At 35.1% G+C, this 17,717-nt stretch overlaps 1 protein-coding gene across 3 annotated transcripts in view; it reads right to left on the bottom strand.

Annotated features, from left to right (window-relative positions):
* Positions 1-17,717, bottom strand: part of LOC120885466 (ankyrin repeat domain-containing protein 26-like) — a 46,709-nt gene that overhangs the window by 25,991 nt on the left and 3,001 nt on the right. For 2 of the 3 annotated variants that reach the window (XM_078035586.1, XM_078035587.1), the window contains exons 2-11: positions 15,270-15,351; positions 13,106-13,204; positions 12,480-12,511; positions 12,311-12,383; positions 9,948-10,021; positions 8,430-8,523; positions 5,383-5,411; positions 5,219-5,297; positions 3,348-3,421; positions 1,683-1,776 (exon numbers count right to left, since the gene is read on the bottom strand). In XM_078035586.1, the coding sequence (XP_077891712.1) occupies positions 1,683-1,776; positions 3,348-3,421; positions 5,219-5,297; positions 5,383-5,411; positions 8,430-8,523; positions 9,948-10,021; positions 12,311-12,383; positions 12,480-12,511; positions 13,106-13,204; positions 15,270-15,351 (730 nt within the window). The remainder of the gene's footprint in view (positions 1-1,682; positions 1,777-3,347; positions 3,422-5,218; positions 5,298-5,382; positions 5,412-8,429; positions 8,524-9,947; positions 10,022-12,310; positions 12,384-12,479; positions 12,512-13,105; positions 13,205-15,269; positions 15,352-17,717) is intronic. The other variant, XM_078035588.1, reaches the window with a different exon arrangement.

Below are 17,717 nucleotides of genomic sequence, written 5' to 3'. Positions count from 1 at the left end.
GCTGGAATCTTTCCCCAACTTACAAGCCCCTCATGATTCAAATGATGGACAAGTTACAGTCTCTCACATATTGTGAAAGATAGATATACTGATAGCCCCTGAATTGCAAGCTCTCAGTTTCCCCTTCATTCCCTCCAAGATTACCCAGCTAACTTATTTTGTTTCTTCCACATTTCTCCTTCCCAGGCACTTTTCAAATGCAACATCTTGATCTCTGGTCTTGATTCTTTATATTTTCCATTTTGTCAATGAATTATCCCCACTCTTTCTTTTTCTTTACTTTTTTTTTAGTTGAGGATGGACACAATGTCTTCATTTTATCTATCTATCTATCTATCTATCTATTTATTTATTTATTTATATGTGTTGCTGAGGATAAACCCAGTGCCTCAGGCATGCAAGGCAAGCACTCTACCACTGAGCTACAACCCAAGTCCACCACTCTTTCTTAATTCCCAATTTAAAGATTAGACCTAAGAAATATAAATTCTATACTTTGAGTTCTTATCACTTGCCAAGAGACAAGATCAGAATAAAAACTAGATGTATGTAATAACTTTATTATATTTGATGTTCCAGTGGCTCTGCATTTAGTTTTGCTAAAAGGAAATCCTCTCCTGGCCTCTTTACATGGTGGCCGGCAGATAGTGATCATTGGAGTCACTTTACATGAAAGAAAACATAGATGTGCAGGCCAGGTAAGTCAGAGTATACATTTTGAATAGGGATCGCCACAGATGATCTATTAGAGTCTGAGAGTCTGGGTCTGCACTTAGTCTGCTTCTCATTTCCCTGCCTTCAAATGCCTTACAGTAATACAGCCAGTTTTCCACCCAATGATGTTCCCAAACCTGAACGATGAGAAGAAGTCCTTTCTCCTTCATTTACTCACTGTATTCTCTCTGCTTTTCTCAGTGTCTATTCTCCCTTCTCCTTTCCAAATTGTCCAAAGAATATTTTAAAAACCTATGAATTTAGGTGTCAGTCCATAACAATTTGCACATTTTTCCACTTCCCATACTTTTGTGTCTGCCATCTGTGCTTCATCCCAGGTAGTGGCAAGAATGTCTATGATATAGGTATTTTTATTTTTTATTTGTTTTAATTACAATATTGTTTTACATAAATTTATGACCAGACACATGGATTTATGAACATTTCACTTAAACAGAAAAAAACCTTCCTTTCTTCATGATCAGTTCTTCACATGTCAATTGCTTTCTAATGACAACTCAGAAATGAGTGGTGAGAAAAAATATTCTCACCTTGAGTCATTTGCACAACTGGAAACTCTCACTTTCCTTCCACATTTTGAACAGGTGGTCTTTTTATTCTGGTACATGACTGAAATTTAGCAGCCTTCATGGCTTCTTTTTCCTTCATTTACTCGCTGCACTCACTCTCTCTGCCTTTCTCAATGTGTATTCACCCTTATCCTCTCTACTTCACAATTTCCAACTCCCCTATGATCTATGCCTGTCTTGTATAGAAACTAAGAGGGACACTCCCACTATAACCTGCTGCTGGACTTTGGTCTTGAGAGAGACAACTCTTTATCTTTCTTGCTTTTTCTTTATTCCCTGTTTGCTAGGTTCATTTCTCCAAGTATTAGAATATATCAGCACTCATATTATAAATAAATATTCTATCCAAAAGAACTGTGTAGAATATGTTGTTCTTACCATGGACATGTCCATCTTCTTTCTCTTTTGCTTTATGATGTTTCTCTCCAGATGAGTGAGAAACACACATCTGTGGAGAATCCTCAGAAAATACCTGCAAAATAAAGGACCCCAATGAGCTGCATGACGACTTCACCATCACTCTTTTAGACATCACCCAAATTTTGGTCTTGAAAGCAGCTAACTAACATGTAGATAACTGCAGACTGAGCAGTCATACTTTCCATAGCGTGTCTTAGCATTGTGCTCCAGATGAAGCTGAACACTTATCTTCCAATGGCTCCTGATTTGGTAAAAGCAGGGAGGATGTCATAGAAAAGGCATTCCTTGACAACATGCTAACAAAGGTGTATACACCCCAAAGGACGGGAGGAATGATATTCATTGTAACTCATCCGACTTTGCATTCACCATCAAATGTGAGAAGGCTTTCAAGTCTTATTTTAAAGAATTTTGAGGAGTATGTTTCATATTAAATAGGATTACACTTTTTAAACAATGAACTAACAAAGTTTTTGTTTGAAAATATGAGACTTAGGTGTTCAGTTGGGGATTTGACACTGAGATATGGCTCCTGCCCAGGATACACCCCAAAGGGAAAGCTGTAAACCCAAGGACCTACATATGCCAGCCAAATAAAATAAATCTAGATGTGTGCTAAATCTCACACCAGGAATGTTGGCAATGTGAGAAAAAAGATGAGATAGCATCTCTAAATTCCATCATCCCCCCATTAATGCACACAAATACATTTCTTTAATATACTAAGACATTTTGATAAAATTATTCAACATATTGACTGAATTTTCTGCAAGGATGAGAAATAAAATGAAAAGGTCACCACAGAAAAATTGTTTAATACATGTAAGAAGACAGAAATTGCGTCAACATACTTTATACACAAACAGAGATATAAAAAATGTGCTATATATGTGTAATAAGAATTATAATGCAGGGCTGGGGATGTGGCTCAAGCGGTAGCGTGCTCGCCTGGCATGCGTGCGGCCCGGGTTCGATCCTCAGCACCACATACCAACAAAGATGTTGTGTCCGCTGAGAACTAAAAAATAAATATTAAAAATTCTCTCTCTCTCTCTCTCTCTCCTCTCTCACTCTCTTTTTTTTTAAAAAAAGAATTATAATGCATTCTGCTGTCATTTATTTTTTAAAAAATCAATAAAAAATAAACAAAAAATAACAAATAAACATTAACCAGGATTTAAAGTTTATAAATATATATATATTTCAACTTGTAGCAAATAACTACTGATTTTCACTAGTATTTTGAGCCTTTGACAACATCACCCTTTCACATGAATGCAGTCAGTGACCATTATTACCATTCATAACCCAGGTGGTTATTCGTCAGTCTCAAATTTAATCTCAACTTTTTATTTTTCAAAATGTTTATGCAAGTGGAAGCACAAGCAACATTTAGAATTTTTTTGCCTCCATTACATAGTAAATTTAGCTATAAGTTGACAGGACTACTAATGCTATTTTCAGATTCTAACCAGTTCAGAGTGGTTTTAGATGTAATTAGTAATATATAATGCCTGGATTCCAAAAGACTATTTAAAAGGTATTTTCATTTGGCCTCCTTTACTTTCCTCAAGAAAGAAAAACAAGAAGGAACAGGAAGAAATGCTTTATATGTTGACAAACCTGAGACTGGGTGCATTGAGCGTCATCAGAACTTTTGTGCTCTTCTTCTGAAGTCATGTCAAAATGGGTCTCTGCTGATAAATGAATACATTTACTCACATTCCTTAGAACTGCATTAGAAAGTGTGAACATCAATCCAAATAGAAAAGGATGATTGTAACACCAAAACAACTTAATATTCCCAAATGTGATTTCCAATTAAGTTTAATGTTTGGTAAATAATTACTGGTTTCAACTTTCCACAGTTTTTCTTTTTTCTTTTTCTTTCTTTGTGTATACACCTTGGGAGTGGACCCACAAACTTATGCATTCTTGTCAAATACTCTAACATTTAGTTCTATCCCATGGACACTTTAATTGGCAACTGGAGTCCTCTGAGTGGACTGAATACAGCCATCCTTCAAGGCTTCGACTTCCAAGTAGTTGTGAATAAAGATGTACCCATTTGCACCCAACAAACATTGAGTTCTCAGGGAGTATTTTTTCTTGATCCAAATCCTCAACACACATCTTATAGAGACATACAGGATACAAGGTTCAGTGCAAACCATATTGCCAAGATTTGTCTACTCAAGATCAATGAAATTTGCTCAGAAACAAGCTTGAAAATACACATGGAAAGAAGGGCTGATTCTGGGAAAATGTTAGTATAGAGTAAGCTGCATTCTAAGCTGCACTATTGCATGGAGACCAAAGAGTTGGTGAAGAGCTTCTCAGCAAAGTGAGTGAAAGAGGGATTTTATTCAAATCCCTAAAATTTCTGAACACTGAAAAAGTCCTGAGATTCAGTAAAATGTGTACCATAAACAAAAAAAGCCTACAACCTGCATGCAGATCTGCCTCAGACAAAGGGGGAGAGAGAAGAGGAAGTTGCATTCTAAGTTGTACCATGATGTGCCCTGCTAAGGAGAAACCTGAGATCAAAAATATTGCCTTAACTGATCTGACCAAAAGGTGCACTATGCACTGGTGCTTAAAAAGCATGCTCTTCTCTCAATGAGTGATGGGAGTGCTGAAGCCATAGCCATCCTCGGAAAGAGTGCAACAGTAATTTCTTTGATTCAGTTCCTCTAAACAACACACACACACACACACACACACACACACACACACACACGCACACACACACATGAGGATCCTGGAAGTGCCTATCAAGGGACCTAGGTTGTGCCTCATGGAAGGTAGAAAAAACTGGTGCAGGCTAGACTATATCCATGTGACTCCAGTGAGAAGGGCAAAGGGGAACCTATGTGTCTGGAAGCTAATGTGACCAGCTGAAGTGTCAGAGAAAATGACCTAAGAAGGAAGAGAAAATGTGCCCCCAGGGATGGTGTTTTTTCTGGCTACTCACCCCTCAAAAAGACAGGTGAGAGGTGAGTAGCCAGAGAGCAGGAGATGGCGAGAGCATGAAATTCTGTAGGCCCACACAGAGAAAAGTATGAAATAGGTCAGGATTTGTCTCAGAATAAAGGGATAGGTGAGGCCTAATGCCAGAGGACAGTTGAGGCAGAAGAAAGGTATAAAGATACAGAATGAGGCTTGGCTTATGTCAGGAAATATTTCTAAGAAATTTCAGAAGGTTGACCTTTCACATTCTAAAGAGATGCTTATGGTGACATTTGCATGGTAGCTAGTTCACTCCAAAGGCTGGAAATAGGGAGAATGTAATAGTATGATATGTAGGGGAAACAACTCAGAATTGAGGGGATATTCCCAGAAACAGAGGAGAGATCATTTTCTATGACTACTGATGACATTGTGAGGAAAATCCTCCCACCTCTTTGGGAAAACCACCTTACATGTGAGAACACTGGTAGCATTTCAAGTGTTTTAACATTGTGTTCCCTGGAGTGTTGTAATGTAAAACTTACCCAATTCGACTGTCTTTTCTTTCACCTTGCCTAATCCTTTCCGTGGAAGCGCCTTTTTTATTGTGATGGGATCGGTACGCTTAGAAAGAAGATAGTACATAAAGAGTGTATTTTTCATTGACTACAAAGTTAATAATTTAGAATAAATATAGAAATTTCATTACCTTTCTGAAATCAGATGAATCCCTAGAGGCTGAAAAACAAAAGGGGTATATAATCAAGCAAAGTTGAAGAGGACAAAACAACTCATACATTACAGATGCCTCCACATACATCTGAGGTCCATGGTTCAGCTGTGCTAAAAATTATGCTATCTCCTGGGTTTCTGTGCTGGCTGGTTTGGCTGACAACAATCATGTGACTAAAGGAATTTTGTGAATAAGTTTTGTGAAACATGCTGTTCATTTCACAAACCTGAGATTATTTGTCCAAGGACCATAAATAAAACAGACAAGGAAACATATACCAATGCAGAGATACAGATTGATGGAGAATCCAACAATCCTCTAGTGGAGAAGCAAAGAAGGTCCCTAAGAGCATCAATGGCAAAGGTGAAGTCAAAACAAAAACAAGCCATAGAACCTATCTTACTGAAATACTATTGAAAAGATTTAATCTTTATAATTTTAAGTATGTATATTTTTACTGCCTTTGTCCTTTCATTTTTGCTTAGTAAGGCCAAAGTTGTGTTCAGATCCCAGGGAAATGTTAGGTTCATTTCTCAACAAAGATATCTGAAGGAGTCAGTTGATATACATATTTTGACACTGAAAGCTATGACATCTATTATTTGTTTCTTATATTCAGGTGGGATGCTGGTTCCTCTTGTGCATCCTCTATTCCTGTATTCTCTGGTTTAAACAGATTAGATTTTCATGATCCCCTTGTGTGAGAACAGATAGTTTCTACATCTAAGAAATAAGGGTTAATTGGTTTAAACTTTTGAGACATAAAAATTTAAAGGGAAAGTTGAAATGGAAGAGCACAGCTTTATCTGATAACAATAATATATTATTACACACACAAACACACTCATATATGACAAAGATTTTGGGTATTCAAAGAGTAAACTGTATAAAGAGTTCTGTTTGCAAATGAATTTGGTTTGGTGTGACTTGCCAGTGTTTTAAGTGTATTCACAAAAGGCCAGGCCTATATAATATATAATTATAATTAGCTTTTGAAGGATGAGGATGTAGGTCAGTAATGAAGTGAATTTCTAGAATTCCCATGATCAAAATTTTATTTTCAGGCAAATAGGAAAGAAATACAGAAAGTAATTATGTAAGGAAAAAAGAGAGGGAGGTAAGGGAGAAGGAAGGAAGGAAGGAAGGAAGGAAGGAAGGAAGGAGAGAGGGAGGGAGGGAAGGAAGGAAGGAAGGAAGGAAGGAAGAGAGAAAAGAAGAGAAAGAGTAGAGCTGTCATTAAAAATCACTAATGATTCTGAAATGTAATTTTGCTCCTCAGAATGACTCAATTTAAACCACAGCAAGCAGTATGTCTGAGAGGTATGGAGAAAAGATGGTCATGGCTGGAATCTTTCCCCAACTTACAAGCCCCTCATGATTCAAATGATGGACAAGTTACAGTCTCTCACATATTGTGAAAGATAGATATACTGATAGCCCCTGAATTGCAAGCTCTCAGTTTCCCCTTCATTCCCTCCAAGATTACCCAGCTAACTTATTTTGTTTCTTCCACATTTCTCCTTCCCAGGCACTTTTCAAATGCAACATCTTGATCTCTGGTCTTGATTCTTTATATTTTCCATTTTGTCAATGAATTATCCCCACTCTTTCTTTTTCTTTACTTTTTTTTTAGTTGAGGATGGACACAATGTCTTCATTTTATCTATCTATCTATCTATCTATCTATTTATTTATTTATTTATATGTGTTGCTGAGGATAAACCCAGTGCCTCAGGCATGCAAGGCAAGCACTCTACCACTGAGCTACAACCCAAGTCCACCACTCTTTCTTAATTCCCAATTTAAAGATTAGACCTAAGAAATATAAATTCTATACTTTGAGTTCTTATCACTTGCCAAGAGACAAGATCAGAATAAAAACTAGATGTATGTAATAACTTTATTATATTTGATGTTCCAGTGGCTCTGCATTTAGTTTTGCTAAAAGGAAATCCTCTCCTGGCCTCTTTACATGGTGGCCGGCAGATAGTGATCATTGGAGTCACTTTACATGAAAGAAAACATAGATGTGCAGGCCAGGTAAGTCAGAGTATACATTTTGAATAGGGATCGCCACAGATGATCTATTAGAGTCTGAGAGTCTGGGTCTGCACTTAGTCTGCTTCTCATTTCCCTGCCTTCAAATGCCTTACAGTAATACAGCCAGTTTTCCACCCAATGATGTTCCCAAACCTGAACGATGAGAAGAAGTCCTTTCTCCTTCATTTACTCACTGTATTCTCTCTGCTTTTCTCAGTGTCTATTCTCCCTTCTCCTTTCCAAATTGTCCAAAGAATATTTTAAAAACCTATGAATTTAGGTGTCAGTCCATAACAATTTGCACATTTTTCCACTTCCCATACTTTTGTGTCTGCCATCTGTGCTTCATCCCAGGTAGTGGCAAGAATGTCTATGATATAGGTATTTTTATTTTTTATTTGTTTTAATTACAATATTGTTTTACATAAATTTATGACCAGACACATGGATTTATGAACATTTCACTTAAACAGAAAAAAACCTTCCTTTCTTCATGATCAGTTCTTCACATGTCAATTGCTTTCTAATGACAACTCAGAAATGAGTGGTGAGAAAAAATATTCTCACCTTGAGTCATTTGCACAACTGGAAACTCTCACTTTCCTTCCACATTTTGAACAGGTGGTCTTTTTATTCTGGTACATGACTGAAATTTAGCAGCCTTCATGGCTTCTTTTTCCTTCATTTACTCGCTGCACTCACTCTCTCTGCCTTTCTCAATGTGTATTCACCCTTATCCTCTCTACTTCACAATTTCCAACTCCCCTATGATCTATGCCTATCTTGTATAGAAACTAAGAGGGACACTCCCACTATAACCTGCTGCTGGACTTTGGTCTTAAGAGAGACAACTCATTATCTTTCTTACTTTTTCATTATTACCTGTTTACTAGGTTCATTTTTCCAAGTATTAGAATAAATTAGCACTCATGTTAGAAATCAATATTCTGTCCAAAGAACTGTGTAGAGTATGTAGTTCTTACCATGGACATGTCCATCTGCTTTCTCTTTTGGTATATAATGTTTCTCTCCAGATGAGTGAGAAATGCACATGTGTGGACCACCCTCAGAAAATACCTGCAAAATAAAGGACCCCAATGAGCTACATGAAAACTTCACTATCACTCTTTTAGACATCAACCCAAATTTTGGTCTTGAAAGCAGCTAACTAAAATGTAGATAAGTACAGTCATATTTTCCACAGGGAAACCTAGAATTTGTACTTCAGATGAAGCTGAACTCTTGTCTTCCAATGGCTCCTGATTTGGTAAAGCAGGATGGATATCATAGAAAAGGTATTCCCTGAAAATTTAATAACATAAATGCATGTATTCTAAGAGTTTAAACAACCATGTATCACAACCCCACAAGATGAGAATGCATTAAATACTTAATTAAACATTATTGAGAAATATAATTAATATTATGTTGCATTACATGTTTTAAATAACAGACTTATGAGACTCAGTGTGATAAAGAGATTTGGAATTATGTGATGTTGAGCAGGAATAAGACTTTATTGGACTTGCCTCATTTTGGTCATCAGAGTCTCACAGGATCTAAAGAGCTTATAGTAAGTGTTTCACAGAGAGAAAATTCAGTTTAATAAAATGACAAAGTAGGGTGAAGAAATGTTTCTATGGTACTGTTAGAAAGCAACACACAGGATCTGGGTAGAGTAAACAACATGTTCCTCTGAGAGAGAACTAAAAAGTACACCAATGAAGAAAAATGGCAGCACAAAAATGTACAGCACTTCCTGACTATTTTTCAGAGCTTGAGTCATATTGGCTCCTGTATGCATTCTGGATAAAAAAAGAGCAGCTATGGAAAAAAAGAAAACCTGGAGAGGCACCGTATAGAGCCTCAGACCAAATGAAACCCAGAATTTTGGCTTTTAGAATAGTAAATGAATTCAAGGATTTCACCAGGCATCCATGGGCTGGGTGTGTGAGCTATGCACATTTGAGTGTATGAGAAAAACTGGTCTGAAATTACTGTTTGATTAGGATCTGCATGTATGTGTGTCTTTTCACTCACTCTGCCTGTGATACCCACAGAGCACCTGAGATGGGTGTGATTTTCCATGTTTATAATGTAACAAACTGAGCCACTGGGAAGGACCATCTTTTACCATAAATGTACTCAATGACCATCACCACTATATATGTTCATCAATTAAAATGGTTATTACCAAAACCACTAATTTTAACTTCTTCATCATTTTCAGGGGTTAAAAAAACAGAAACCCAAATAATATTCAGAAAAAAAATCTGCCCGAATCACAAGGATAATATTTATCTATATGTTATCCTGAATTTTAATGCTATTTTCAGATTCATAACCAGTTAAATTCTATTAGGTTTCAATATTAAATTATCATCTTTAGATTTCAAACCACTGTTATGAAAGATAATCAAATTTGTCCATATTGACTTTCTTAAAACAAGGAATACAGTAAGAAATCAGAAGTTTTAAAAAATATATCTGAGTGAACACACCTGTGGCTGCTTATTTTTGGTGTCATCAAGACCTTCCTCCTCTTCTTCAGATGATGAGAACCAAAGTGGTTCAGCTGAAAAATGTATGTAGATTTACGTAAACAACTTAGAACATTTAGAGAGAATGATAGTCTGCCAAAAATAAAAAGTAATAATAAGCTTGAATTTTAGGTGCTATTACCTCTTTAACTGTTTATTGGTGGGGTATACTTGTGTGTACTCAGTGATTTAAACCTAGAACATTGCAACATTGGCAAGAGCTCTGCCAGAGTTGTATATTTGTTTATTTTTGGAAACTGGGTCTCTCTAAAGTGTTTGTTTTGGCCTGAGACTGCCATTCTCTTGTCTCAGTCTCCCAATAGCTGTGTTTAGAGGTGATCCACTGTACCCAGCAGAGAATTTTTTTTCAGGGAATGTTTTTAGTGGTATAAAACTTCAATAGTCTACCTGAGGAGACACTATGTATCACCAGGTTTAAGAAACCAGAATATCTCAAAGGTATATCCACTCAAGATGAATGAAAATTTGCCAGAATTAAATTTTAAGAACACTAAAGAAATGTGGGGATACACACAATTTGGTATTCTCTTCCCCATAACAGTAACTTTTAAAAACAACTATTCATCAATAGTCATTTCCACAGTGACTTAGACTCTACTGTTATCAATGAACATCTTGCATATGCAATATTTTCCTACATTACTCTAAACAAATGTGTTCTTCTGTAAGACTTAGTCTGTTCAGTCCTGCATGATTATCAATCTCCTTGTCATAAACTGCTTTTTACCCCCTTGAGGTGTCTCAGCATTTCAGCCACTGTTCAACTGGATAGCTACCAGTTGACTTGTAAATTACTCCTTCCCCTGTCTAGCCCTTTGGCTCCTGAACTTGAGAAGACCTCTTTTATATCACCTTAGCATCAACAGTTTATTTGAACCGAGAATTATTATGTTCCCTATGAGAATAGAGTAAAAAGGTGCCAGGAATAATGGCTTTCCTAGAGCTAGGATTCAGCAGAGACTAAAGGAATGAGGTTACCAGTAAGAGGCAGAAAATGGGGAAAGCTTAAAAGGCTGCAGCTAGATACAGAGTGAAGCATTAAATGGGTCAGTATTTGTCTGAAAATATAGGGATTGGTGAGGAGCCATCAAGATGACTGTAAAATTAAGGGAAAGGATAAAGTGTTAGGCTGAACGCATGAAAGATTTCTGGGTAATTTTAAAAGCTGGCCTTTTATCTTCTAGAGAGGTTCATAGTCACATTTGCGTTGTAGCTAGATGGCTCCAAATGCTGACAATAGGATGAGTGTGGAGAGCATATGCATGAGCAGAAATGAATAAGAAGGTGGCAGGAATGCCAAATAGAGGGAAGTAGGCCAGAATGGAAAAAATGTTCCATGAAAAATAGAGGATATATCATTTTCTGGGACCAGTGTAGAATGAAGTTCCATTAAGTAATAAAGGACAAAGCTGGGTCTCTGGAATAAGAGGCTCTGTACTGTTACACAAGGTTTCAAATGGCATGTAGAATAAAACACACCAACTGTTTAAGTTCTTCGGGTTTAGCATGTAATATTTGAATTTCTCATTTTTGTATGTTAAGGGACTCATTTTAGTGCTTGGGGGTCAGTTTCCTGAATCTTGGATTTACCCAGCCTTCCAATGAATAAGAGAAAAAGCTTTGTGGCAGAGCCACTGCTTAGCATGCCAAAGTATCTGTGTTCAGTCCCCACCATTGAAAAGTAAACTAAAACAAAAGCAAACAAAAAAAGAAAGAAAAGCATGAAGAGGGAATATATAAAGTGGTTTGTGTAAGTAGTTTTGAATTTACAACTCTGGGTCAATAAAAATCATAAAAGAGTAATTTCCTAAAAATACTCTATTAGTTTTACAGAAAATGAATAATATAAAGAATACACAATAATACGTATGGTTTAATACAGAGATAATCACAACTGATGAAGGACATAGAATCCACAGCTGCATAAAGTACAATGTAATTGTTCAATAAAGTGGGTATTATATTAGAATTGAAATTAAATTTTGATTGGGTCTTGTTTCACACACTATACTTAATCTCTGGGTTCAGACACATATTTTTATGTTCATCTCCCAAGATTTGGAAATTATTGGCAGCTATGCAATAAGTTTTTATAAAATTTTGGAGGAAAATAGAGCCTCATAATTCACCTAACAGGTATAAGAATTCCGGGATATTTAATTTTAAAAATGTCTGAGATAAAGATTTTTTTAGAAATCATTTTGTTGTGACTTTAAAGATACAATTTTAAACTTGTATGCCAATATAGACACTGGAATGTGTATGTATGTGTGTATGTATGTATATGTATATATATTTTTTACCTGATTTGCATATCCTTTCTTCTGTTGTCCCCACTGTATTCTTTTGAAGAAAATACCTCCTGTCTAAGATAGGCTGTATGGGTTTGGAAAGTAGATATTAAATATGTGTTGTACATTTTATACTATACACGGTTAATAATTCAAGACAAACATAGAAGTTTATAATTACCTGCACAACAGGATGTGTGAAATTCTGGAATACTGAAAAGCAAAGGGGATACACAATTCACAAAACATGAATATGACAAAATCACCCACACCTTCCTGCTGAATTGACATGGAGTCAAGTTCCAAGGGTTAGCTTTGATAAATAATATTTTAACATTTGGACTTCTGTGTTTGCTGGTTTTTGTTGAGTACAGCAGCATGATTCAAATATATTGAAGAAAAACATCCAATATTAGTTTAATTAAGCATAGAGTTAAGTTTTCAAAAGTGAGATTACATTTCCGATTACCACAAATATAATAGGGAATGCACACATGCCAAGTAAAGGTGCGGATTGATTGAGGGAATGGGGATATCTAATCAGAGGAGCAAAGGAGAAACTTTGGGGCATAAATATATAAAATAAAGAAAAGAATTTAACAGCAGGTATGTTTAATGTAGCCTATCACAATCATTTCATTAACTTTATTACAGGTATGTATCCTGTTCCTCCATTTGTCCTACAATATAGTAAGTCCAAAGTTGTGATAACCATCAAGTGGAAAGTATAATTCATTTGCATTGAGGAAAGTTCTGAGAAATGATCAGCTTTGGTATACACTTATTAAAATAATCATTTTTCCATACCCATGGAGGACAGTGGTGTATCTTCTTTTAATATATCCTCTGGTCTGACCCACTGAAAGTTTCTTGATTCATTCATTTGAGAAGACATAGGAACTGTATCTAATAAATAATTTTAATAATCATAAAATATTAATATATGGTAATCCAAAGGGGAAAAGTGAACTGAAATGCAGAAGAATTATCAGACATGAAAAACCTTTTATATTTCAAATTCATTAGCATATATACAAAAAATAACAGCTTTGGTATTCAACAAATTAACCTAAAGAGTCTGCTGTTTACAAAATGAGACTTGTTTGATATAACTTCTTAGACTTTCAAAGATTTTCATAAAATATCTGTCATATCAGAATACTAGCTATTTAGAGAAAAGGACTTGGCAGAGTAATTGAGTGCATTCCTAGCATGCCTAAAGCCATGGTTTCATTAAAGAAAAAAACTGTCTTTTTAAATGCCCCATATTTCTTAAATGCTATGTTTCTGATCTCAAATACTGATATCAATACATCCCTATACTTGGTGGTTATGCAGCAAAGGAATTAAAGTGTCTGGTTGCCCCAATTCTAACAGTTTCCCTTGCTTAAAACCATCTCTGGACTAGTAATTCTCACTTTTGTTTGAAGGCAAATATAGTGAAACCAGCTGAAATGCATTACCTCAGTCTCTTTATTATTACCTTCAAAATTACCTACCTAATTTTATTCCCTCCTCACTACCCCCTCCCTTTGATTTTCAAAAGCTATCTCTAGACCTCTAGTCTTGATTCTTTTTTGGTTGTTGTTGTTTAGATTATTCCCACTACTTTTTCTTCCCAATGCAGTAACTGTATCTTAAAAATACAATTTCTAGGAGCTGGGTTTTGGCTCAGTCTTAGGGCGCTTGTCTAACACATGTGAAGTACTGGGTTGAATCTTCAGCACTATATAAAATAAATAATATAAAGGTATTGTGTCAATTTACAACTCAAAAAATCTTTAAAAAAATACAATTTGGGGGCTTGGGTTATGGCTCAGCGGTAGAGTGTTTGCCTTGCATGTGCAAGGCTCTGGGTTCGATCCTCAGCACCACATAAAAATAAATAAATAAATAAATAAATAAATAAATAAATAAATAGAGTTATTGTGTACAACTACAAAAAATATTTTAAAAAATACAATTTCTATGTTTCATCCATTTGTTCTTCCCCTTTGCCAACAGACATAATCAAAAACAAAGCAAGATTTATTCTCTAATTTAATATAGTTATGCCATGAACTAAGACACAATGGCTCTTAATTTAGATTTTCTAAAGGGCAATTCATTCAACTGCTCTTGCAAATCAGAATGTAGTCTGAGAATCAAGGAGCATTGGAAGCATCTTTGAATGTATTCAGGAGGTAGAACCAAAGACCTGCTGAGTCAGAACATACATTTTGTACAAGGTCCCCAACATATGATTCAATAAAATTTAGAGTTCTTAGGCATGCTTAATCTTCTACCAATTCCTCTAAATTAACATGCCTATTTGATGTTTCTTTTTGCTTTGTTATTTTGTTATTGGTACTGGGGATTGAACCCATGGGTGTCTAACTACTGAGCAACATCCACATCCCTTTTTATATTTTATTTAGAGAAAAGGTTTTGCTGAATATCTGAGGGCCTCATTCAGTTACTGAGCTGGCTTTAAAATAAAAATTATTTCTCCGTCTTCAGCCTCCAGAGCCACTGGGAATAGAGGCATGCACCATGTGCCTGGCCATTTATTTCACCTATTTAAAATTCTCCCTATTTTGTACTCTAATTTATAGATGTATTAGAAGTCATAATCTTTCCAAGGAATGTTTCATCAGGCCATCATCAATGTGCATCTGCTTATTTTTTCTTTTTCTTTCTTTCTTTTTTCTTTTGGTTGTTGTTGTCTATAGTCTTTTCTCATTCTTCATTTCCGAATTCTTCTCTCCCCTTTCTTATGTCCCAACTTTTCTCTAATTTCAGCAGGTCTGGACTTAATAACTCAGCTCCTCTAGGACCACTCCAACTTACCCTGTGGTTGCAACTTGATAAGATACGCTATTTCAACTCCCATACTATTTATTATTTTCATTTCTTCCACTATTAAATCATACTAGTGCTCATGTTTTAAACATGCATTATATCCAATGATTTTATAATGAGTGGTTCTTACCTTCTGTATGTCCATTTATACCATCTTTTTCTCTTTGATGTGCATCACCAAATGAATGACCAACATTATTCTGAGGAAGAATCTGAGAGAGAGTCGTCTGGTAAAATTAAACAACTAATGAATTATATGAAGATTGCCTAATCAGTATTCTAAGGAGACACCTAATTTTCCAGATTTGAAATAAATTAGATGAAAAACTAGAGAAGTACACATTAAAAATTGAAATATTTTATATCACAGTGTTATATATACTCTGCAAATCAGCCAAATATTATATTCATTTGTCTACTAACTCTATAAAACCAGGATAGAATGACAATAGAGAACTATCAACACGAGGGCTAGGGTTGTGGAATATATATATGTATATATATATATATATATATATATATATAATAATGGGTTCATTATAACTTATACAGAAATGCATATAACATATTTAGACAAATCTTACTGCCCAGTACATTTTCTAACCCTTCAGATATCTCTCCACTAATCCACCAAAAGCAGTTGTACGAGGACAGTTTATACTAAGGGCTACCTCCATTTGAAAATCTAAGATATTTCAATTTAAAAACCTCATAATGCATCCCAAGGTCTAAGAAAAACCTCAGTAAATGAATTCTAAAACCAATACAAGAAAAGAATTCATTAAAGTCAGAGCCAAAATTATAAAAGATAATTTTTTTAAAAAAAAAAACATAGTAATAATGGAACAAATAGTTTGTTTTTAAAATGGTAAATAAACTTGATAAACCCTTGGCCAAGGGAACTAAAAGAAAAAAGGAGATACAGATGAATAAAGCTAGAAACAAAAAGTGAAATATTAAAACAGATACCACTGAAATCCAGAAGATCTCTAGAGACTACTAGAGAACTTATTCAATGAATGGGAAAAAATTTAGACTATTTTAAAGAATAAAATCGAAAGATAAATAAATCTAAGTGATATTAATGAAATATGTCATAAAATGTTGAATCAAATAGATAGAGAAAACCGTAGCTCAATAACAAGCAATTAGGTTGAAGCAATAATAAAAAGCCTTATGGATCAGAGGTTCAGAGGTGAATACATGGCTAAATTTTATCAGATATTTAAAGAAGAACTGATATTAATCCCCCATTACATTTAAGAGCAAAGGAAAGATGCTTCCAAAGCAATTTCCTGAGTGGAAAAGTGAAGATTGGACAGAACAAGAAAAAACTAGATATCAATATCCTTGAGGAACATAGTATAAAAATTCTCATAAAATCTTTGCAAACCACATTCAACAACACATTACAAAATAACATACATATCAGGCATAGTGCTGTAGGTCTATACTCTCAGAAAAGCATCAGGTTGTTTGAGGAACACGGTAATTTCAAAGCCAGCCTGGGAAATTTAGTGAGACCTGTTATCAAAGTGAACAATAAAAGGTGCTGGGGATGTGGTTCCTTCGTACCATGCTCCTGGTATGAGACTCTAGTCACATACAAAAAAAAAAATCCATAAAAGCTGATTTTGATCCAGGATGATTCAATACATGCAAATCAATAAAACTAATACATCACATATAGAATCAAGACAAAATTACATGATCTTTTAAGAAGCAGCAGGAAAAGCCTTTGACAAATTCAATGGCCCTCATGACAAAGCCCTGAGAGATTAGAAACAGGAGAATTTTATTAAAATAAAGACCAAGTATACCAAATCCAAAGCCAATAGTAAAATGAAGAAGAATATTTTCTCTAAAATCAGGAAATACACAAGGATGTTCATTGCTGCCAATCTCACTAATCATAGTACTTAAAATTTTAGAAAAAGTGGGGCTGGGGATGTGGCTCAAGCGGTAGCGCGCTCGTCGGGCGTGCGTGCGGCCCGGGTTCGATCCTCAGCACCACATACCAACAACGATGTTGTGTCCGCCAATAACTAAAAAATAAATATTTAAAAAATTCTCTCTCTCTCTCCCTCTATCACTCTCTCTTTAAAAAAAAAATTTAGAAAAAGAGAAAGAAATAAAAGGGATTCAAATAGGAAAGTTAAAATGTTAAATTATTTCTATATGCAGATGATTTAGTCCTATTCTTAGAAGAACATAAATAATATATTATGAAAATTCTACTTTGATGAATGAATTCATCAGAGTAACAGGATACAAAATAAACATATAAAAATAAACTGTTTGTCTATATACCATAGCAAACCTAGAGAGAATAAAGCAAGAGTAATAGCTCATTCAAATAACTTTAAAAATAGCTAGGAATAACCCTAAACAAGAAAGTGAATGACCTCTTCAAGAAAAATTACACATTGAAGAAAAAAATAAGAAAACAATAGGAAGTAAAAAGATCTGCTATGTTCATAGAGAAGCAGAATTAATATTGTGAAAATGGGCATAGTACCATAAATGAATTATAGATTCCATGTATTCCCATTCAAATTCAAATGATACTGTTTGCAGA

The sequence above is a fragment of the Ictidomys tridecemlineatus genome (assembly GCF_052094955.1).
Source record: "Ictidomys tridecemlineatus isolate mIctTri1 chromosome 1 unlocalized genomic scaffold, mIctTri1.hap1 SUPER_1_unloc_3, whole genome shotgun sequence".
In the NCBI taxonomy this organism is placed as follows: Eukaryota; Metazoa; Chordata; class Mammalia; order Rodentia; family Sciuridae; genus Ictidomys; species Ictidomys tridecemlineatus.
This window is presented reverse-complemented; position numbering and strand designations above follow the sequence as displayed.